The following is a 24,655-nucleotide window of genomic DNA, read 5'->3' as shown; positions in this document are numbered from 1 at the left end:
ATTCAGGTTTGTATTTTCAGGTTTGACTTTAGTTAGCAGGACAGAACACAATTAGACCTGGCCAAGATCTCTAATACAAAAACAGCCGAGGCCGACATCCACTTCATTTCTGGGTTCTCAGTGCACCACCCAAAGAAGGGAGATGTCCAAAAATGTCATACTTGTGAAAACAGGAGGTATAGATAAGAGACTTTCAGATAGGGGCCTCTATTAGCTAACTTAACCGCAGCAAACTCTAGCTTACGTTTAGGCCTTAGAACAACAACCAAAAGTTTCTCCACGTATATACGAATACTATAAAATATATACATCTGTGCTTACATATTAATGGAAAATCAAATAATTAAAACGTCCTTAATATTGATTATTTCTAGAGAATGGACTCATGAAATGGAGAAGAGAGTTTAGATTTTACTTGGTATTTTTTTCTTTCTCTTTTTCCTGATGACTTTAACTGCCATATCCCACAGCATTACTGTTATAATAAAAAAAAATTTTAAGAAAAAAAAGGTTTCTTCACAAACAGTATGTTTGAAGCATCTGAAAAATCATTTATTCACAGCTTACTGTAGCAGAGCTCTATGACTGAGAGTCTGTTATCTTTAAAATAGTCTCTAAATTGCTTTCTTCCTTTGATGGATAAGAGGTGAAGAATTGGAAACTAGGCGAGATTCCATCTCACTGCTCCCCCCGCCGCCCCCCACTTCTCACCAATGTTTAAACTATTCAGGCAAACTTTCTTCAGCAAACAGAAGATAAGTCTGAAATAGCTGATGTAATGGTGACCAAGTTTTTCCTTCTGGCAAATTAAAACAAATGATTTTGCTGTCAGATCTTTACCACTGAAGTCACTTGGCAATCCAGAACTTTTCCATCAAAGAAATTGCAAAATTGGATCCACTTGGAGTGACACAAGAAAACAGAATATTTGACCAAAAAGATAAGATAGAAGAGTGAGTCTTTGCATTCTGTTGAATGAGTGCACAGAACATTTTCTAGAGATACTAGGTTTTAAAAGGTTGTACTTGTATGGATGGGGCATGTCAGGGTGTGAGACTAGAGAATAATATTCTAGAAACTGTGACTCTCACTGGGTTGTGTAAGTTCTCATAGTGCCTCCCATTGAGCCTCGAATAGGTGCTGTAAGACTCAGAGGGGGAATTAGATATTTGGGGATGACAATCATCTTTGACTATTTGCTTCCATATGCAGACATTGGAGGAACCCCAGAAACCCTCTGGTGGATCAGATACAGAACACTCAATGGTAAGGGCTGTAGGCCTGGTGTCAGCTGGACTGGGTTGGAATCTTGGTACCATCCACTAGCAAATAATTTAACGTTTCACTTTCTTCATCTGTCAGCTAGAGATTATTATATGACTTAATCCTGCAAAGGCCTTGAAAGATAAATGTGGTGATGCATGCAAACATTTTAGCATGTTATCAGCCACAGACTAAAAATGTCTCTGACCTGAGACCCTATACAATCTCTGGAAGACCATGCACAGGAGCGTGGCATTGTTGGGAGGCTTATGTTTAGTTCACATAGGCATTAAAGACCAGGCCGACTAAAGACCAGGCTGACTGTTTAAAGTTGTCAGTATGTATGGTTACCCCTTCATTGTCTTTAAAAACGAGGTGTTTTCAGATAGTAGAGGTTTGGGGGGTTGGCAGCCTGCCTCAAATAAGAATATTTCAAGTGCCAACAAATTTTAATTAGTGGGTGGTACCAAAAATATCACAGAGATAAACCAGTCTTTTCCACTATGGTTTCACACTGGGTAGCCTACCATACCTATAGGCTTCTAGAATAGGCAGATAGAAATATTTTGGGTGTGTGAAACTCTCAAGACATGCCAAATTTCTGAAGTTGTATTGTTTATTCTTACCGGAGTGTGTTATAGGCCATTATCTGGTAGCAAGTTTGCAGGATAAATAAATTCAGTCACTTATTCACAATTTGTTCAACAGTGATATATGGAGGACCCCACTTTATGCCAAGAATGGTTCTAGGCACTAGGATTATTCCGTTAGTGAATATAGCCCTGTCCTTGTGGAGTTTACATTCTACAAATACTTCTGGTTGGAGACAAGCAGAAATTAGCTAACTGGGCATTTCTTTGGATTCTATCATGGATTAGTGGTGAATTATCTAAGCAAGAAGACCTCAAGTGTTCTGTGAACAGAATGATGGCCAGGCATTTGGAACCTGAATGGAAACCCTCCAAGTGGCTTCCCTGCAGGCAGCCTTCCTAGAGGAGCTCTTGACCCCTCTCTCCAGGAGCAAGGACTTGTGCCTCTCTCATGATGGGCTGCCTCTTTGAAACCAGGCCAAGGGTGACTCATGTGGTCACATGGGGGTTACAAAGCACCTCTTCACCAATCCATTTCCTGCAAAGTGGCTGTTAGCTTGGCAGTGTGAGAGGATAGGTCCAAGAGGAAAGTAGGAGAGGCCTGGATCTTATAGGCAGGAAAGACATTTGTGCAGGGCCGAGGTTTGAGATGAGAGACTTCTGCCGCTGCTGTGGCTAGCAATGTCGGGGCTCAGAGTATCTGTAGGATGGGGTGGTGGAGTTAGCAATTGGTTGCTGAATCCTTCAGGACCCCCCACTGCAAATCACAGGGGCTGATTCTGATAATCAAGCAGAAAAGAGTTCATGAAAAAGAAATTGGCTAGCTCAGAATTAGCCTGGAGAACCAATCTCATAGAAGACCATTTGAATCCATGCTACGGAACCCCCTGGGGGGAAGAAGCTGCTGCTTGGCGGCCGCCCCGCCGAGGAAAAAGGCCACCAGCACTGCCACTCCACTGATACTATTTCAGTCCCATTTCTTCTAAAAGAAACCTCTGCTGCCCTCCTTGACAGCAAAATGGGTTTCACCCAGAGCCTTTTTCTTTGAAGCTCTCACTTCTCAGTCAAATGTAACTCTGATTCGGTTGCCTGCGCTCTGATTGCACAGGAGTTTGGGAACTGATTTTCTGGATTCTTCCTGATAAAAGTAGGACTCATAAAGCTGGCATTTCCCAAATAGAGCAAAGAGAGGTTAAAAAGTTGCTGGACAGCCAGGAAACATTGCAATTATCTCTTTCACTCAACCCTTAGCTAAGCCAAGGCCAACCTACACCACAATGTGAAGCATGGTGTCAACTTCAACAAAATTCTCTGCCTAACATAATTCAACTCTCCTTCAAGCAAGCTAAAGTGACTCCTCTGCCTGAAATGGGTAAAACTCAAACTCAAACAGAAGTGGTCCTCGGAAGTAAAAAAAAAAAACAAAACAACAACAACCCACAAAAATAATTGTAGCCATCTTATCTTTCATTGGAGAAAACTGGCAAGCAGTGTTTATGGTATAAAATATTCAGGGGGCATTAGTTTGGTAATCGAAGGATAATCAAGTACACAATGGGTACCTCTACCTTCTGGCTAGCTTATCTCTTAGTCTCATGCAGGAGAGAGGAGCTATCCCAGAATCCTCTCTCCAGCTTCCTCTCAAGAGATAGAGGCTTTGGATTCAAGGTATCACATCTCTGGGAACAGGGCTGCCTCCTCCTAAGGGCTCAGGACACAGTTGTCCAGAGTGTCACGTTGTGGGCCCTAGCCTGTGAGGACTGACTTCACTGTGTTGGGCAGCCCCTACCCAGCCAGATAGTAGAGCTCCCTGTCAGGGCCCACAGCCTCCCAGTTTCTCTCCGCCTCCATTTCCCCCCTAAGCTGCCCTCTGGAAAAGACCACACTCAAGTGTGAGGGTCATTCATCCTTATTAGTTCCCCTTGGACTCCTGGCAGCCCTTGAAGGTCCCTCAGAGAGGGTGTCCTGTGACCCGGTTGTAAGGATGCTGCCCACCGTCTCTCAGGAACTGAGAGGGGAACTGGTACTAGAACTCGGTTCTCTAGTCTCCCATGATGGCATCTCTTGTTCAAGGATATTTGCATTTAATAGAGGACAGAGACTTGAGCCAAAGGGTTGAGTCACCTCTGGTGCAATGTCACTCACCTTTGAGCCCTCATGCTAGGGACGGCTGAGTAACACAGTGTTCCCCTGCAAGCCACGTGGAGGTAATGCTGCGGTGAGCAGAGCGGGCAACCCCATGGCATCTGTACCTGCCTGAATGCCTCATGCCCTCCACGCACAGGACTGGAGCGAGGGAGCCCAGTGGAACTTCTTCAGGAACTTCACTCTCCAGGTCTTTCCATCATGGGAAGGATGAGAAGGATGCTCTTCTTTCACCCCACACCTCCAGGGAAGTGCCAGCCCTCTGTCTCACTGGCCAACCTCAGCTTCTATGACCATCTGAGCTTAGCAAAGCATATGCTAGAGGAGGGGAATCAGTGGGATTTCAAGTTTCCTCCTGCCAGAACCTAACATGAGACCAACAGTCAAGGCTCCAAGGTGTTCAGATGACCGTGACGGTTGATTGATTGCAAGAGGAGGAGACCGTCCTGAGAGCCTGAGCTGCCTTCATTACGGCTGCGCTCCTCTTGGTTTGTTCAGTATTTACAGAGCTGAGAACCAAACATGGGTGGTCGCAACCCATGCTTGGTGCCGCCTCACTTTGGGAATCTGCCAGCATTTCCAATGGATTTTTTACACCTGTTGTCCCATATGCACCCCTAGATCCTGTCCCTCAACTGAACAATGCAGCAAGTGTTGACTTAAATTTTCAAATAAACTCCTTGACTTGATCGTTAAGACTCATGTCAAGCTCCGCAAAAATGTGTTATGACTCTACTGACGCTGGGGCCCCTTGGGTCCAGTCACAGAGTAAGACCGTGATACTCGAGAGACAGTCCAGCTCCCACAGAGCAGCCCTATTAACTTTTGTTCTTTATTTGTGCTTTTTGACCATCATGAAGGAGAGAGATGTCTGGGTCACTCTGCTCACAGTTCTTCTCTTCCATCTGTTTTGTTCACACCCCAAACATGCTTCTCTTTCCTCTGAAGTGCTGGAGGACACCCTCTCCAATACCAGTCGGGGTACTTCTCATCCCTTTCCCCTTTTGGCTTTCTGCATGACAATAGCTCCTGAGAGCCTCTGGCAACACAGAGCCCTGAGGAGAGGCCATGGCGGGCAATGCTGACACACGAGGACGGTAGTTCTGGAACAGGGTCCACTGTCCCCTGAAGCAGAGAAATGTTCATTCAACGCGCATTTGGGCCCACTTCCTTTGGATCCACCTACTTCTCATTTTGCAAAATGCTTCTAAGTCCTTAAATTAGTTGTAGCACCTCAGGCAAAGACTAGAAAAAGGGGTGACATCTGGGGGATAGAGGTAGAAGTAATACAAATACCCATGAAAGAGAAGTGTGAGTTCTTGGTGGGAATTACTGTCGTGAAGAGGAAGCAGGAGAGACCAGAGTCGCAATGGTATTGCCGGGTGCGTCGGTCTGCATGGCCGTGATGCTGGAGCAGGCTCGGTAAATAGTAACAGTCGTGCTAACACTTGCTGTGTTGATTGTGTGCCAGGTACTTTACACGGAGTGTTCCGTTTATTCCTCCTGACGCCTCTAGAAGTAATATCCCCCTGTTGAGAAGACAGGATTTGAAGTCAGAGAGGTTAAGCTACTCGCTCAAGGCCTCACCTGTTAGTAAGCGGTGTCATTTGAAGTTGAACCTGAGCCCGCTGATTCAGAGGCCATGCTTTTCACTTCCACACCTGCTTTACTGTTTCCCCACAGAGAGGCTCCATCTGGGAGCATGGAGAGAGGGAAACTCCCAGAGACCCCAGCGAGGCCACAGGCACGTGGGCAGGACTGGTGTTTCCGCACAGAGAAAGGTAGGAGCTGGGGAACTCCCTCTTAACCCAAGGCCCTTTGCTGTTTAGGAAATGCTGCACGGGCATGATCTTAGTCACTGGGCGAATGGGGTAACAAACAGCTCCACATACCAACAGCTGAACACAGAAGTTTATTTCCTGCTGACATAAACGCTAAGCAGACAGTCCTGGTCAGGCAGCTGTCCTGGGCTTCTCCTCCACACAGTGACTCCAGGCCCCAGGCTCCTGCCCCGAGATGGGAAGAAAGTGAGGGAAGACACGCTGGCTGCTTAACCACCATAGCCAGAAAATGTCACATCACTCAGGCTCATATTTCACCGGCCAGAATGAATCACCTGGGGAGGGTTGGAGGGTCTCAGAAATGGAGTCCCTGGATGGTTGTTAGCTGCTTTTCAACAGCACCTGTTCACTCTGGAAGGAGACCATGATTCTTCTGGGGCCACCAGCCATTTCTATCCCAAACACACTGGAGAGAAAGCATGGGGAGTGATATGATCGCCTGGCACATGCTGGTGAATGGCTCCTGAATGTTGGCTTTGTATGGGCTGCACTGGAACGGGAATGTTCCAGAGCCTTAGATGGGGTGCTTCTCCTAAGGAGCAGGTCCAGGAGATCAAGCCCTTCCCTAGGCACCGGCAGCCTGCTGAATCTTGGCCTAGGTGCTAAGACTAGAGTCTGCCCTCGCATGTGGTCCGATGTCACTGAATCTGACCCCAACAGCAGCGTTGCCGGAGAACTGGTTTCTGAAAGCAAGACCAACCTTCCTGTGACTTTAACTAGAATCTGTTACATCAGGTCATGTGACATACTGAGGTGTTTTTTTGTTTTTGTTTTTTTTTTTAAATAAGCTCCTATTGACAGGCCATTCTGGGAGTCTGGGTAAGAAAGATTGAATCCCGAGATCTAAATCCTCAGACTAAAGACATTTACAGAAAGAATTTGAATAAATGTGGCTGTCAGAAAGAAAAGGGGCCAGAAAAAAGGGTGGACAGATTCTGAGGGGAAAAAAAAAAAAAAAAACCAGCCTGTTCTCAGAGTCATATTTCACATTCCAAGTTTTTATGTCTCTTTTTTCCCCAAAATTGTCATTAATTATGGATCGTGTGTCCTGTGGAAGTTTGTTAATATTACTAGTTTTGGAAAGGCGTTTCCTGCTTCTTTTCCATATGCAACTGTTTATTTAGTCAGCTGGTTTTCATTTCAGAGCACAGGTTCAATGGTCCAGCTAGAGGATAATGGGCCGAAATGTCTCAAACGAAACTTGAATAAATAAATAACTCTGATATTTTTTCTTCAGGAGTAGACGAATACAGTATTGAATCCATTGGGACTAACCTGGCCCCTTTTTAGGAAAATGCCCCTGGATGGAAATAATAGTGGATTTGAAAACTTGAGTTGTAGATTTTCTGAAATGCCAGCATTCTTTCTGTACATCTGACACTTTGTACTTGCAAAACGGTCTATAACTACTCTTCAAAATACCCCTCAGAGGAAAACTGCAAAATTTCCCTTAGTTTCCAGATGAGGAAACAGGCTCTGGAAAGACAGTCATCTCTCCCAAGTTCACAGAAAGGGCACAAACGTGGAGATTGCGGCCCCCAGTTTCTCACCCAATTTCCCACTCCAGTCAATCCCACCTTCATGAGGCCACTTTTCCTGCCAAATGGCCAAAAGGACTGAAGGGTGGGCTCACAGAGACCTAGTGAGTTGCTCTGAGACCTTTTAGAACAATGGTAGGAATTTCCACTTGAAGTCTGTGCTCAGTGCCTTAGTCAGTGTTGTGCGTATAAGCTGTCACATTAAAAAGCCTCCACAAAGCAATGTTTTTCCTTTACTTGCAACTCTTCTTTCCCCACCAGCCTCGCTCTGACTGGTTTACGCTCCTCTGGCCCCATTGCCCCTCCGCTAGGACCCTCCCTCCATCTCCCTCTGTTCTAGCAGCCCAGCATCCTCGGCTGTCCTCCTGCTGCCTCCTCCCCTCCACACAGCTTTTTCCAGGCAACCCATCGCCACCTCTGCACAAGCACAGCCAGTCTGAGTGGATGGGCTCGGGCAGAGAGGGGCCTCGGGGCCCAAACTCTTGTGCGTGCCAGGGTGTGGGTGTGGGCCGTGCAGGGGCCGGAAGGGGCTCGGCTGCTCCAGCCGCTCGGGAGGCAGGCAGTCTAGCAGGGCAGGGGGTCGCGGCCTTGGGCATGGGAGCGGATAGATGGGGCTCTGAACCAGAGCTGGTGTCAGAGGCAGCCATAGAGCAGACATAGCTGTGTGTCATGGAGAAGGGCACTCTGGACACAGAGTCAGAAAGCCTGCCTCCAAATCCTGCCCCTGACAAGTTCCATCTGTGTGACTTTGGGACACACGTCTCTGAACCTTGGCTTCCTCGTCTCTAAAATGGAGGCTACTGGTACATTAGCAAATACTCGGCAGCTCTTCAGATGCCCCCGAGGTCACTCTGAGCACTTTATGTATGTGAATATCCTTATTCCTGGCACGAGCGCTCTGGTGTGTGTACTTTCACGAGGATTATTGTACAGTTACAGAAATGGAGCCGCAGAGAGGTTGACCATCTTCCCCAAGATCTCATGGCTTACGCAAGCTGAACTGGGATTATCTCATCGAGGGACTCTGAGGTAATCTTCGGCAAGTTGCTAGCTCAGTGCCTGGCATAGAGTAAACACCCAATAAAGATTTAGAGACAAAGGAGGCTTGATGTGGGGGGCAGTGTATGGATGGGGGTCGGGACAAGACCAGCAAAGGGAAGAGGCTAAGGAGCACATGTGGAAAGACAGGCCGGACTAAAGGACAAGAGGTATGCTTCACAGACAGAGCAAAGTGGGGGCTTGGGTTTGAACTAGGCCCAAGGTCTCAGCTTAGCTATAGCTTCTTCCAGGAAGCCTTCCCGGATCTTGCACGATTGAATTAGGAGCTCTTCCTCTCTAGTGCATCCTTCACCATGGGGACCAGGCTGCTGTGGAAAGGCACAGTACTGCACTGGAATCACTCAAACTTGCACATTCTCCATATTTTGGGCTCAGCAGTGACTTTGGCCTGCTCACCTGTGCACCCCAAGGGCCTGGCGTCCAACCTGACACATAGCCCATCTCGAGAGCTCTACTTAGATAAATGAAGGAATGAACAAACAGGCACAAGCAGACTGACAACACTCTGGCCTCTTGTCCAAGCATCTCGATTCGCATGGCAGGGAGTCCCACTGAGAAGCCCATTCAGCCTTCGTTCCCACTCCAGGCCTGCGTGGGTCAGGGTGACACATCTGTGGGGTCTGTGGGAGTATGTGGCTGGGCCTTGCAGGGAGGCATCAAATAGCTACTAACAGGTAGGCTACCTCAGGGCTTGAGGGACTTCTCTGCTCCCTCTGGCCCAGACAACAGTGTCCCAGGAGAGTAACTAGAGCAGCTGGGAATGGTACTTTACCCTCTTAGGATCCCCAAGGCCTTCCAAGGGAGTTTACCTCATGCCTGGAGAGAGAGTACCTGAAATGCTCCTCTCAGCAAACTTTTTAAGTAGTTGCTTTTCTTACCAAGGCCCATCCCCAACAAGGCCAGGCACTAGGGTCGCCCACCGCAGTTCCAACCCAGACACTCTGGGCCCTCCTTCCTCATTAACACAAGCTCCTCCTGATCCTTCCAAGCCTAGGGCTCAGGGGAATCTCCATGGGAACCTCATGGGGAATTCCAAGCCCCACAGATTGTCTGCCATCTGAACTTGGCCTCTCTCACAGTTGCTCAGGACGCTGGCACACTGACTGGGAGGCAGCACAAAACACTTGATTTTCTTTCCCCAGCGCTGTTGCCTGGACCAACCCCCCGTGCTCAGAAACGCCTTACCGTAGAAGCTGCAGGCAGGCAGGCCAAGGTGGAATAGGTTTGGGCACTGAGTATAAACTCAACGTGTAATCACCTCACGGGCCCGAGGTCAATTTTTATGGTTTGACTTTGCCGCTTCCACCAGGCCGTGCTCTTTCTACAGAGCAAGGCAGGCAAAACCCTAGCTGCTAGAGCACGGGCACAATTTCCAGACTTGGACCTTCCCAGCTGGGAAAAATCTGGACATGGGACTTGTACCTCCAACCTGTACTCTTTGCACCTCCTTTTCTGGTTGCATAATATAGCAGGAAACACAGGTCTAAACAGTCACTGTGCCGGAGAGATCCAGAGATCTTTGGATCTCTTCTGCTGGCAGAGATCAAGGGCTTCCTGATAATCTATTTTCTGGAAAACACAGGGCAGGGAACGTTCCAGGTAGCCCTCAGATATCCCACAATAATGAAAGTTCTCTGTAAATGAAATTGTTGTGAGATACAAGGAACAATGTGGCCGGGGGCTGACTGAGGCTGATAAGCCAGGCCAGGTGGGTGGAAAGTGTGACACATCTTCACAGTGCTCTTGATCAAGTGGGGATCAGGCCAGGCTTGGATCGAGTGAGGATCCGGCCTGGATCCAGCCAGGCAGGGCTGCTGGCCTCCCAGGCGTGACCTGAGGGCAGACGGAGCATCACGACACTACTAAGCCTTAGAGCCCCATCCCAGTTCTACTCCCAAGACCTCAGTAGGTCACTGACCTAAGGAAGTGGAGGGGACGGAATCTGTCCTGCCTCTCAGGGTGGTCACGAGGTTTAGGCTAAGTGACTGTGACGGCTCCTAAGCTATTGTTGCTTCACGCTAAATGCCACTCTGCTCTGTGACACTGGGGACGCTACAAACCACGATTCTCCTTTCCCAGCTGCCAGCTCCATGCTGCCAGCGGCGAGTAGTAGCGGCAGGACCAGGGTGCGATAAGCAAGGCCCCCAGGATGAAAACTTTAAGGAAACACTTACTCTCTCATGCCCCCTGCACCTGCACGACCCTCCAGAAAGGCCTGCAGAGACTCGGACTAAAGGCTGTTCCCTACCACCTGTGATTTACGAGCGCCTATGGAGAACCAACCTCCTGTACATTGCCTGGTATTTGTTAATGACTTAGGTTTGTTTGTTTTCTTTTTTTCCTTCCACTAAGTTGCTTTTCATCCGTGAGGGAGCATTCAGGGCTTCAGTATGGCCGCAGACATTCCTGAGGGTTGTGGGGATGGGGACGTCCTCGCTTCCTGTCTCTGGAGGAGTTGAGCCTTGGTTTAGTGAAAGGAGGGCAAGATGATTCTCTTGTCGTCAGTGTCATCCACGCGCCCACATCTGGCCTCCACTGGTCTGCCAGAGGAAAACAAGTAGAGCGAAGGACCGATGAGCAGTCAGCAAGGATGGGCTTGGACGAAGGAATGAAAGGAAGTCCAAATTGCTATGAACAAAAAAAAAAAGAGTCACCTGGAGTTCAGAGGAGTTGTCTGCCAAGAGCAATCAGCCATCCGTGTGGTCATTATCATCCCCACTTGCAATGAAACCATGATTCCATCTGGTTTCAGGAAAACAAAATCTATAGTGTTTAATGATTTTGTTCCCATAATAACAGTAAATGAGCAAACAATATTTTTTGCTCTGCTTGGAGAAAAATACAAACCATTCTCATGGAGTGATGTTTAAATATGAAAGTCACCCTCTGATTCACCTCTGCCTCCGTCACCCCCAGACCTATTGCTCCAACCAGTATTGACATAACAGATGCCAAATCATGAAGCTGTTGATATTATGCTCCGGGGCATCTTGGTTACAGCAGTCACATGACCTTTGTGTCTGTGTTCCATCTGAGGCCTAACTCCGGCTAGCCAAATCCCACAGACAGCGACGTAGGGCCAGAGACTAGAGCACGCAGTGGATGTTTTTCCCTGCAAGAAAATGATAGAAACAGACCAAACTTAGTAGCTTTCAGAAAGGTTCCTTATCTTACACTTGTAATTTAGGAATACACTCTTTTTGTCAGTAGAACTGATTTAGTTTGTTAGGGCTGCTGTAGCAAGTACCACAGGTTAGGTGGTTTAAACAACAGAAATTAAATTTTCACAGGGTGCCTGGGTGGCTCAGTCAGTGAAGCATCTGCTTTCGACTCAGGTCATGGTCTCAGGGTCCTGGGGTTGAGCCCCGTGTCAGGCTCCTTGCTCTGTGGGGAGTCTGCTTCTCTCTCTCCCTCTTGCTCTTTCTTGCTCTCTCTCAAATAAATAAATAAAATGTTAAAAAAAAAAAAGAAGAAGAAGAAACTGAATTTTCACAATTCTGGAGGCTAAAAGTCCAAGATCAAGGTGTCAGCAGGGTTGCTTTCTACTGAAATTTCTCTTTTTGTCTTGGAAATGGCCACCTCCTCCCCACATCTTCATGTGGCCTTTCCTCTCTGTGTTTATAACCTAATCTCTTCTTGTAAGGATTCCAGTCATATAGGACTAGGGCCCACCCATGTGGCCACCTTTTACCTTTATTACCTCTTAGACGACCCTATCTAAAAATATACTCACATTCTCAGGAACTGGGGCCTAGGGTTTCAACATATGAATCTGGGGGTGGGCAGACACAATTCAGCCCATGACAAATACTTCGAATGACAATCGCAGTTATAGCTAACGTTTCCTGTCGTGTTTGGAACTGTACTAAATACTCGACTTGAATCTAATCCTTAAAAACAGTTTTATACAGGTGTCATCACTGTTCTCATTTTAGAGATTAGTGACAAAGGCTTTAAGAGGTTGAGTGACTTGCCCAATGTTACATTACTAGGAAGTATGGAATCAGAGGTATGAAGTAAGACATAATGTGAACTCAGGTCTGCCAACTCCAAAGAAATCCAAGTTTCAGAAGATCCTGCAACCATTTTCCTTTCCAGAATATTAATGAAAACAATTTACTGACCCTTAGCACATATATACATCGAAGAGAATAAGGTGAAATATCTTTGGAAGAAAAATAACGTCTTGGGTATGTCAAATTGTGAAGAAAGAATATTATATATGCCATTTTTGGATGATAACTGGTTTCACAGTTGAGAAGTATTCTAAAGACTAAGCTAAAGGGGGAAAAAGAGAGCAATGAATAATTAAACTTTATTTGTTGATGTTCTTGGCATTGCATTCAAAAACAAATCCATTTTGGAGAAAACCCCAGATCTCAAGAACACATTTTGTACTATGAAATTTGAATCTCACACAAAGACAAGAACAAGAGCTAAATCAAGTAGGTAAGAAACATCTATGTTTATTTTTCTCTACTTGAAATATTAAATCACATCTATCTCTACACCTATCTCAATATTATTCTCTGCTTTAACTCCTTCATTATCCTTGCCAATCTCAAGATTCCCATTTATTATAATTATCAATGTAAAGAGGGCATGTGATGTGATGAGCACTGGGTATTATATAAGACTGATAAATCACTGACCTCTACCTCTGAAACCAATAATACATTATATGTTAATTAATTGAATTTAAACTTTAGAGAAAGTTTATCAATGATCCAACTGTGTCATTTTTAACATAGAATCTATTTTACCTATTTTTTCCTCTCTGTCCTGCTGCCCCATCCTAGCTGGATATTAGCTAGCTAATCTTAACAGGAAGTGAGTACCTATGATCTGAAATGACTCTTGAACTAAATATTTAAACATTCCAGATAAACCTAAATTGGGCTTCCTCCAAAATGTTAGCACTACTCAGCAAATGCGACTGGTATTTGACTTAACTAGTTAATGTTAACCACGGTTCTGTAATTAGCGGCAATGAATATGCCATTATCATTGCCCCAAAAAAGCATACATCCAACATCTCCTGTACGTTGTTTTGTCAAAGTTACTATAAAAAGATGGAAAGATTTAGTTTTATCCCCTTAAGAGGTAATGAAAACAATGGTTTAAGATTGATAGTCTACCTTCTATATATTCTGGTTAAAGACTCGAACTGGCATAAATTGATATTAACCTGCTAACCTTGAATTTATCCACGAAGAGTGTCTGAAGACTGAAATAGAGAAAAAACACTAATTCCTAAACCCAAGCCTTCAACCTGATCTGAACATAAATCCACTTAATGTTGAGTTCCTGAGTACATAGTGCACAGTAGCTAATAAAGACATTTGATAGAAGGATTAAGTGACCCAAGTCCATAGTGGCTACGTCGAAACTTTAACTGCAACAGACATTAATCGATAAACCCACTGAGGAAAAATAGTCCCTTTGTAATACAATCAATATTGCTTTTTAAAATCATAAATAATGCAAAGCAAGGCCAATGTCAATAGTAGTTTACCACAAAGATACACAGGGTCACAATTTTACACAACAAAAATACCATCCTATGCCCAGTTTCTATCGGTGGCGGGAAGGGGTATGTTGCTGTTGGCTCTATTTTCAGGACAACCTGGGAGGTGACCTGCATATATCCCATGTACTCTCCAGCATGGAGGACCCCCCGCCCCACCTCCTCAAGAACATTCTAATCTCCAAACCTTCCTCCCTTACTTTAACTTCTCCCTCTACACATTATAATTCTCAAACACTCATTAAATTCCCCTCAACACTTGAAGATGCCTTATTATCTCCTTCCTGCCATACTGTGAGCTCTAGGAATGCAGGTGGCAAATGTTTCAACTTTCCTAGCTACTTGGTCTAGTCTCGTAGTCATTCCAGAAATGCTTGTTTAATACATGAATGAATTATAGATTAGTCTCTTTTTAAACCATGTGCGATCCCTGCAATCTGATGTGGGATAAACCTTTATGCCCACATAGGATTTCTTTCCCTGGTAATACCATTTCTAATGACAAACTATGTCTTTAAAATGCATTATTTTTGTTCCTAGTATGATCACAGTACACACTCAGCTACTTCGCTAAATATTAAACTGACTTGTTTCTTAACTAAAGTTCAATATTTTCAGTAACCTGAAGTGACCAAATCTCTGGAGTATCTAAAGAAATGTGCTCAAAGAACAAGTATTCTTTTTCACTCTTCCAAGAAGAGAATTCCGGGAGACACTGAATAATTACTCTTGCATCTCACACTGTGACTCAGATTTTAGGAGCAATATGACAAAGTGAGGGCAGGACTGTCATATGGAAATCCCCTCAAATGGGTACTTGTGACCCAGACCAGTTTGAAATTTTGTGGCATGGCATGGACCTGTTGCTAGGCAGCCCTGATGATGGGACCACGGCTCTCTGCCTCAGCAGAGCTGTGCTCCAGCCCAAGTAAACAACCCTGCTGCCTTAAGCAGGCAAAGGGCTGTCAACACAGTATTTTCACTCTGCTCTGAAAGCTACCATGTCCAACCTTGGAAAGTACACAGTGCTCTCTTGCTGAGAGGAATCTGCTGCTTAAAGTCAGAGGAAACATACTTAAAAACTAAGAGGTAACCGACCATCTAACGCTCAGGACCCAATGTTCAGAAAACAAGCTTGAGTATTAGTTTTTCTGCTGCACCCAAGTGAGGAGTACTGAATGCAGGTGTCCATATTTGTATATGTTCCTCTCCCATTGTAATTTTGTTTGCCAGTGACCTTGACCTGTTGGGCAGCTTCTGTGAAGCAAGGGAACTGTTTGCACTGACTGGACCTAAATAGGTTGCTCTGCTCAAATGGGCTGCTTCTAACTTTGAGTCTGCCCTAAGGCTTGAAATCTTGATTTTGTGGCAAAAACTTCTGATGAAAAGACAGTAAAGGGGGCAAAATCAGACCCCTTTCATCCCCCATCTCTCTACCAAGATCCTAAGAGATAAATTCTAGATGTAGCACTCCTTGCGATGTGAGCTGTTATATTGTTGGCTTTCCCTTAAGCTGTTTTTGAGTAATTCCCCCAAGAAACCAGGAAGCTCTCGTTTTTTTCCTCTTCTATCACACACACACACAGACATACACACAATATGTATGTGTTCTCTACCTTTGACTCTGCAGTTTTTAATCAATATTTTCATAAAATAAGTCAGTATTTTATGTTGCTCAGATCGTGTGATGGTTCAGTGGGTATTCGATTAGGTCAGCGAAACCTGGCATAGTGCCGTGTGGTGGTGTTAAAATCTGTCCCCGAATTCTTTGACATGCCTTGCTTCAAAAGATAAGACCTAATTCCTCTCAAGTATGGGCCAGATTTAGTAACTTGCTTCAAAGGAATGCAGCGTAGCAGAAATGACGCTATGTGACTCTGACTTTAGATCATAAAAACAATAGCTTCTGCCCGGCTCTCTTTTGGATTGCTTTCTTTGGTGAAAGTCAACCACCATGTTTTAAGGACACTTAAATGGCCCTTTAGAGAGGCCCAGGAAGAGAGGAGCTGAACCTGGTGCCAATAACTGGTATCAACTTGCCAGCTATATGAGTGAGCTTTCTTGGAAGTGGATCCTTCAGCCTGGCAAGCCTTCAGATGATTTCCATCCCAGCTGACATCTTGACTGCAACCTCATAAGAGATCTTGAACCAAAACCACCCAAGCAAACTACTCCCAAATTTCTGACCCATAGAAATTATGAGAAATAGCAAATGTTCGTTGTTGTTTGTTTTTAAAATTTTAACTCCAGTATAGTTAACATACAGGAGTATGTAACTAACGTATATTAGTTTCAGGTGTACAAGGTAGTGATTCAACAAATCTATACATTTCATTACTCAGTGCTCATCACAAGTGTAGTCTTTAATCCCCATCACCTATTTCACCCATCTCCCCACCCACCTCCCCTCTGGTAACCATCAGTTTGTTCTCTAAATTAAGAGTCTGGTTTGTTTTTTGGTTTTGGGGTGTTTTTTTCCTCTTTTTTTCTTTGTTCATTTGTTTTGTTATTTGGATTCCTTTCTCTTTATTTTTTGCACATCTACCACTGGTTTTTGATTTGTGGTTACCACTAGATTGGAATATAACATTTTATGCATATAGCAGTCTATACTACGTTGATGGTCACTTAAGTTTGAACCGATTCTTTACTCCTCTCCCCCTCACGTTTTAGGTAAATGGTGTCGTACTTTACATCCTTTTATTTTGTAAATCCCTTGACTGATTGTTATAGCTATACTTATTTTTACTGCTTTTGTGTTTCTTATTTTTCTTACTCCTACTTGTAGACTTTTCTTTCCATTCAGAGTCCCCTTTCACATTTCTTCTATGCCTGGTGTAGTGGTCATGAATTCCTTTGACTTTTGTTTGTCTGAGAAACTCTTTATCTCTCCTTCTATTCCAAATGATAGCCTTGCTGGATGGAGTATTCTTGAGTACAGATTTTTCTCGTCCAGCCACTCCCTTCTAGTCAGCAAAATTTATGCTGAAAAACCAGCTGACAGCTCCCTGGGGGTTCTCTTGTATGTAACTGTTTTCTTTTCTCTTGCTGCTTTAAAATTCTCTCTTTATCACTAGTTTTTGCCATTTTCATTACTATGTATCTTGGTGTGGACATACTTGGGTTGATTTTGTTGGGGGTTCTCTGTGTCTCCTGGATCTAGATTTCTGATTTCCTTCCCCAGATTCAGAAATTTTTCAGTGATTATTTCTTCAAATACGTTTTCTGCCCCCCCTTTCTCTCCTCCTTCTGGGATCCCTATAATGTGAATGTTATTACACTTGATGGTGTTACTTAATCTATCTTCATTTATTGTTGTTGTTGTTGTTGTTGTTTTCTCTCTCTCTTGTTCAGCTTGATTGCTTTCTTTTATTCTGTCCTCCAGGTCACTGATCCATTCTTCTGCTTCCTCTAGTCTCCTATTTATTCCTTCTAGTGTATTTTTAATTTCAGTTACTGAATTATTCATCTCTGATTGGTTCTTTGTTTTCTATGTCTTTGTTAAGGGTCCCACTGAGGTCCTCCACTCTTTTCTCAAGACCATTGAGTATCTTTATGATCACTACTTTAAATTCTCAATCAGGCATATTACTTATCTCTGTTTCATTTGGGTATCTTGCTGTGATTTTGTCCTGTCTTTCCTTTGGGACATATTCCTCTGTCTCCTCATTTTGTCTAATTCTCTGTGTCTGTTTCTGTGTTAGGAAAGTCAGCTATCTCTCCTCTCTTGGAAAGTAGTGGCTTTAGGAAGAAGAGGTTCCTGCAGTGTGTTCCAGTGCAATGTCCCCTGTTCACCAGAACCTGGCACTTCAGGGTTTCTGTGCATGCTGTGTGAGCCCTGCTGTTGTGGCCGTGCTGCTTTTGTCTTCAGTCTAGTCATCTGCAATAGCTGTCTTTGCCTTTTGTGGGCAGGGTTTTGTCCCTGTGTTGTTAGGGTCAGTCTGGGGCCACCTTGGACTTAAGCTGAGACAGAACAGATCTTTGTTAGAGATGCAGTAGTGCTGAACTGCAGGAGAACACAGGAGCAGGGCATACAGTGCCAGCAAGGTCCTCGGTAGTGGGAAGGACCTGCAGGTACTGGGGATTGAGCCATATCAGGTTGGAAGGGATGGATTTGCAGAAAAGGGTGGGAGCAGGTCACATGGTGTTAGCAAGGTTTGGGTGGGTCTGTTGTTGGGGGTGGGGGGACCTGGAGCTGAGGTCTTGGGGCAGGAGGCATGTTTGCAGGAGCATGTGGGGATGGGCACACAGTTAGGCACAGTGCTGGTTCCCACAGGTGTCCATGTGTTTATGCTAGAGGGCAGGGGAGGAAAATGGCACCCTCCAGCTCCCTTTTTCCTGGAGAAGTCTCCCAATGAACCCCTGCCATTCCAGCACATGCTGTTAGATTAGTAAATAAATCTCCCTCCTGTATACCCCAAGCAATTTTCAAACTGCTTCTTCTATGCTGTATCTCCATGGGGCTATTTGTTGTGCTATCTCTTTAAGGTCAGGGACTCAGTTTCTTCTTGCCCTCCCAGCTCTCCCACGAGCCTGCTGATTTTTTAAGTTCCAGGTTTGAGCCCCAGTGATTGTAAGAACTCATAAAATTCAGCCCCTCTGGTTTCAAAGCCAAATGTTATGGGGATTTGTCTTCCCTGTGCAGGTTCCCTGGTGTTAGAGTCTGTTTCTCTCCCCTCACTTTGCTCGTGGTGTCCCTCCCTCCTGCAGACAATCTTGCGGTTCCATTTGATTCCCAACCCACCTCTGCCCTTCCTACCCTCTTCCCTGTGGCCATTTCTCTACATTTACCTGTGGAGAGTTTGTTCTACCAGTCTTTGGGGTGTTTTCTGGGTTATTTACACTGATGTGGGTGTCATCTAGGTGCATCTTCAGGATTAGTGAGCTCACGGTCCTCCTGCTCTGCCATCTTCCCTGAAAGTCAAATGTTTGTTGTTGTTTTAAGCCACTAAGTTTTGAGTTAGTTACATAGAAATATATACACGTTGACACCCCTCCCTCCTGTGCCCCTGACAAACAACACTGATTGATTATGGAACTCTTGTCCCCTGAGCCTGGACATGGCTTTGTAACCCTTCACACATTGCATTAGGCTGCCACCACTATAAAAGATTAAATCCATTTGCCAGCACTTGTCATGGGGACAAACTAGAACTGTTGAACATTCAATCCAAAATTTTAGAAAGTTCCCTTTTACTATTAATTGTAAATGAAGACTAACTTAGCAACCCTTTTATTACAGATGTAGATTTATTTATTACAGATGTAGATGCTATTTACACAGTATTTATAATAGTGCACAGACAAAAAATTATGGCCTGTGTGTTTGTGTGTGTGATTCTGGTCTGTTTCCCATGGTCTTTTCAACTTACTCTACAAAAAGCAGGAATCATACACTAGCACAAGAATTTGGTCAAAGTGGATTTTGTATGTGTAACCCAGTTGCCCAGGCCACAGTAGGGTAGAGGTAAAAATAAGGTCACTATCAGAAGTATAGCTTGGGAGTGATGCCAGCAAGATGGTGGAGTAGGGAGCTGTAAGCTCTTATTCCCCCAAAGAAACACATATCACACACACACACACACACACACACACACACACACACACAAGCTGAAATTTTCAGAATCAAGTAGTCAGAACTCTGGAAAACAGCCAAAGGTTTACAGCAATCAACTAAATGCTGAATCAAGAAAAGGCAACTTGACAATGGTAGGAAAATTGCGTGGCATTTTTGCTTGCTCTGGCCCCACTCCCTCCCCAGTGTGAAGGTGGTCTTGAAAAGATGGCAGTATTCCCTGTGTTTACACATTATTGTTTATATTTGTTCTAACACATGTTTTGTTCACACATTATTGTGTATGTTCATTCTAACCTGTCTGGAGGTTTATCAAAAGATGCTTGTCTTACTTTTGCCTAACTCAGACCTCAGGCCAGAAAAGCAGTGGGCATTGTGTGAGAATGTTGCTGGGTGAACTAACAACCCACAGAAGCCTGAGGCAAAAGAATATGGTCCAGATACGATCACCAATAGATCACCTAAGATCCAAGAGGAAAAGCTGGGACAAGTTCTTTGAGAAATTAGGACATTCAAAAGCACCCGTATATGCAGGGGAATTTAGAAAGTCATGCACATGCTTGAGCAAACTGCATGCTCAGAAAATACCTGAGAAGACCGTCAGCTTTTATTTCGTGCCAATCCCTAGGCTCAATGCAAGCCTAAGTGTTGGAGTGGTCCAGCAGAAAGTCAATCTGTGAAGATTAGGCTAATTGATTGCTTTTTGTGTTTTTCTTTTTCTTTTCTTTCTTTCTTCCTTTTTTTTTTTTTGTGGTTTTGTTTTGTTTAGTTTTATGTTAGCTTCTGGTATTCAACAAAATCTCTATCAAACATTAGCTGAACATAAGCAAATGGAACAGAAACCTCGGTGACCATACATACAACCAGGAATAAGCTTTGCAAAAATAATTTGGGGGCACCTGGGTGGCTCAGTCTGTTAAGTGTCTGCCTTTGGCTCAGGTCATTATTCCAGGATCCTGGGATCAAGCCCCACATCAGGCTACCTGCTCCGCAGGGCATCTGCTTCTCTCTCTCCCTCTGCCGCTGCTCATGTTCTCTCTCTCACTCACTCTCTCTCAAATAAATAAATGAAATCTTTTAAAAAATAATTTGGAAAGTCATTAAACATGTACAATTACAGACTTTAACAATCAGAAGAAAAAAAAAAGTAACCAAAACCAGAAAATCTTGGGGAGGGGAAGATGCTGATTTTCAGTGTCACGACATAATATTCAAACGTCCAGTTTTCAACAACAACAAAAAATCACAAGACCTATAAAAAAAAGCAGGAAAGTTTGGCTAATTCGAAGAATCAAGGCAAATGGATAGAAACCATCCCTGAGGAAGCCCAGGTGTCAGACTTACTAGGCAAAGACATTAAAACAATTATCTTAATACACTGAAGGAACTAAAGGAAACTATGGACATGGAAATAAAGTCAGGAAAATAATGTATGGAAAAAAATGAGACTATTTTAAAAAAGGAACCAAACAGATATTATGGACCTGAAAAATGCAATAACTAAAATAAAAATCCACTGAAGAATTTCAACAGTAGGGGCGCCTGGGTGGCACAGTCGTTAAGTGTCTGCCTTTGGCTCAGGGCGTGATCCCAGCATTCTGGGATTGAGTCCCACATCAGGCTCCTCTGCTAGGAGCCTGCTACTTCCTCTCCCACTCCCCCTGCTTGTGTTCCCTCTCTCGCTGGCTGTCTCTCTCTGTCAAATTAATAAATAAAATGTTAAAAAAAAAAGAATTTCAACAGTAGATCTAAGGATGTAGAAGAAAGAATTAGCAAACTTGAAGATAGGACAATTGAAAGTATCCAGTCTGAGGAGCAGAAAGAAAAGAAAATGAAAAGTGAATAGAACCTTAGAGACCTGTGGGACACCATTAAATGGATCAACATATGCTTTATGGCAGTCCCAGAAGGAGAAGAGAGAGAAAGAGTAGAAAGAATATTTGTAGATTCCCAAATTTGGTGAAAGACATGAATCTACATACCTAAGAGAAAAAGAATCCCCAAAGCAGCAGAAGTGACTTATCATACACAAAGGACCCTCAATAAGGTAAGTAGTTGGTTTCTCTTCAGAAATCATGGAGAACAGAAGGCAGTGGGATGATATATTTAAAGTGCTGAAAGAAAAAAAAAAATCCTGTCAACTGAGAATTCTATATCCAGCAAAATTCTTTCAAAAAATGAAGTAGAAATTAAGACACTCTCAGATAAAAAGTAGAGTTATCAATATAATAAAGGGCATTTATGAAGAGCCCACAGTTAACATAGTCAATAATGAGAACTGAAAGCTTTCTCCCTAAGATCAGGAACAAGACAAGGAGGCCTGTTTTCACTTCTGTTATTCAACATTGTACTGGAAGTTCTAGCCAGAGATACTAGGCAAAAAAAAAGAAATAAAAGGCATCCAAATTGTAAAGGAAGAGGTACAAACTATCTCTGTTGTCAGATGACATGATCCTATATATAGAAAATTCCAAGGGATCCACAAGAAAGAAAGCTACTAGAGCTAATAGGCAAATTTGGCAAAGTTTCAGGGTATGAAATCAACACATAAAAAAGTTGGGCCCTTGCCTTACACCATATGCAAAATTAACTAAAAATGGATTGGAGACCTACACTCCTAAGATAACACTGTTGGGAGGAAACAGGGAAAATCATTATGATTTAATGTCACTGAATTGGACACTAAAAAGTGATTGAAATGGCAAATTTCATGTATATATATACATTATAGATATAGATATCTATAATATATACATATATATAATATAAATAGATCTCTCTCTCTCTATATATATATATATAAAACCAAGATTTTAAAAAATAAATTTTTAAAAGTATAGCCAAGATAGAGGAAGTGGATCTTTTCTTCTCTCTGAGCATATTCTCCTAAAGCATTGCCTTGTCAGCATTTTATAAAAGGTAATGTTGATATAACAATCACTAGGCCAGAAGGAAAACCCAATAGAGGAAACAAAACAGGTCCACTTGCTTACCCACCAACCAATAGGACAGGGCTCACCCCCTCAGGAGACCCAACCCTTACATGGCCTAGCCCCCAAGGCCATGGCTCAGGTGACACTCCGAGGTCCTCAGATTTCTCCTAAACAGATCCGACACCGCTAGAAAATGTCTCCGGTGTGCCTAGGTAATCCCCTCGCGTACTACAGGGCTGCTGTTTTTCTCTTCTCCCCCTGCAGTAAAGTCTGCCTTGGAGACATTGGCTCGGTTCCTAGTGCCTGGTTCCCCAGATTCCAGCAGACACTCAAGGGTGAGTGGGGGCTGGGGAGAGAAGTCGCGTTTGTTCCTTTATGTGTGGTAGGTTAAAAGGTGACAAATCTGACTGGCTGATATGCTCTCAAAGACCAGCGGAGATTTTAGGAAGTTTTTTTAAGTTTTGTCACTCCCTCCCCTGGAGCTCAGGCAGGAGGCCATGGGGACTAGGGTAGAGGGCCCTGGTAGAAGGGAGGGAGTCAGTCTATGTGACAGACCCAGGGCTGTGCTTGAAAATACCTGTCTCCTCCAGCTTTGACCTACTGCCCTTGATCTAACTTAAGAACTTCAATTCTCCATCTTAGCGCAAATTCTGTCCCAGGAGTAGCCTCAGATGTGCATAGGTAGCCATAGTGGACTGCCCCACCAGTCCCTCAGACTTGCTTGGTCAGGCCTACATCCTGGGGGGGGGCATCTTGTGTATAAGCAATTGTTAAGGTTCATGTTGGTTTCCTGTGTGCCAGGCATAGTAGTAAAAGCTGTAGACATGCTAGTCTCCTTACTTTTTTTTTTTTTAAGATTTTATTTATTTATTTGAGAGAGAGAGAAAGAGCACAAGCTGGGGGAGAGGCAGAAGGAGAGGGAGAAGCAGACTCCCCACCGAGCAGGGATCGATCCCAGGACCCTGAGATCATGACCTGAGCCAAAGGCAGATGCTTAATGGACCGAGCCACCCAGGCACCCCTCCTTAATTTTCTTTTCTTTTTTATTTTTTTTAATAATAATATATTTTTATTATATTATGTTAGTCACCATACAGTACATCCCTTAATTTTCTTTTAATTAAAAAAATCGGATGATGTTTATGATATCTGCAAGTTCTGAAAAATGTGCAATGTATATTCAATGTACATACATATAAAAATTATGTATAAGAGAATTAAAACTTGCCCTCTATCTTATTGCTGTTTATTTCATTTAATCCTCACAACAACGTACGGTGGAAGATCTCATTGTTTCTATTGTCAAGGCAACGAAACGTAGGCTCAAAGAGAGGTTACGGAGGCTGCCTAAGGTCACACCTAGGAAATGGATTTGCACGAGGAGAGCCAGAGCTCCTGCTCAAAAACCACCCTGCCTCCTCAAGCTGAGACTCCAGCTGCGTAAGTTACTGCAGAGCTTCCTGGAAGCTCCGAGGTTTCTTTTACAATATTCTATGCTCAGATCTTGCTGAACTGATGATCCCGAAAAGAGGGAAGGGCACCCCAACTGTTACTGGCCACAGAAACGGCTGCTAACAACTGTGGACTTTGGGCAAGACAACTTCCTATTTTCTTTTATATTGCAAAATGATCACCCCCCTAGTGTTAGCTAACACCTCCATAATTTCATGTAATTACCATTTCTTTTTTGTGGTAAGAGCATTAAAGATCTACCCTCTTGGCAACTTTCAAGTATATAATACAGTGTTGTTAATGAAGACTTCCAAATCTTATTAACTGTAAGGACTGGACTAGTCTAAGGACCATTAGAGATAACATGCAATATGCCTAAAGAAATACCGGGTACTAATACAGTCTTGGAGATTTCGGTTGCAGGAATAAATGGATGCCCCTCGCAGGTCAAACATTTCCAGACTGCTACCTTTCGGTGTTTGAATAGCTATGGTACCTGGATCACTAATACGAGGGTCAAAGTGGGAAGCATCCCATCCCCACAGTCAGGCACCTGAAAATTAGAGGAGAACACACCATCAGGGCCATAGTTAGGGTAGGAGTGTTAGCCCCAAGAGGAGAAGTCATTTTGCTTCTCCTAAATTCTGCAATGGTTCTTGGTTTGGCCGTTTAATGTCTATCACTCCAAAGCCAGTTTTGAGTTTTTTCCAACTCTTCCTGCACTCAAGGGGC

The 24,655-nt window shown here is 43.9% G+C and overlaps 1 protein-coding gene across 5 annotated transcripts in view; it reads left to right on the top strand.

The window, feature by feature from the left end:
* ANKRD46 (ankyrin repeat domain 46) overlaps window positions 1-24,655 on the top strand; it is a 190,784-nt gene that overhangs the window by 78,008 nt on the left and 88,121 nt on the right. Inside the window, exons 5-6 of one of the 5 annotated variants that reach the window (XM_044382668.3) lie at window positions 5,682-5,779; window positions 8,311-20,611. The exons of 3 other annotated variants lie outside the window; for them this stretch is intronic. In XM_044382668.3, coding sequence (XP_044238603.1) covers window positions 5,682-5,779; window positions 8,311-8,339 — 127 coding nt within the window. In that variant the 3' untranslated portion in view covers window positions 8,340-20,611. Of the gene's footprint in view, window positions 1-5,681; window positions 5,780-8,310; window positions 20,612-24,655 lie in introns of those variants that run through there. One more of the 5 variants, XM_057308123.1, reaches the window with a different exon arrangement.

This window comes from Ursus arctos, unplaced genomic scaffold (assembly GCF_023065955.2).
Source record: "Ursus arctos isolate Adak ecotype North America unplaced genomic scaffold, UrsArc2.0 scaffold_6, whole genome shotgun sequence".
Classification (NCBI taxonomy): Eukaryota; Metazoa; Chordata; class Mammalia; order Carnivora; family Ursidae; genus Ursus; species Ursus arctos.
This window is presented reverse-complemented; position numbering and strand designations above follow the sequence as displayed.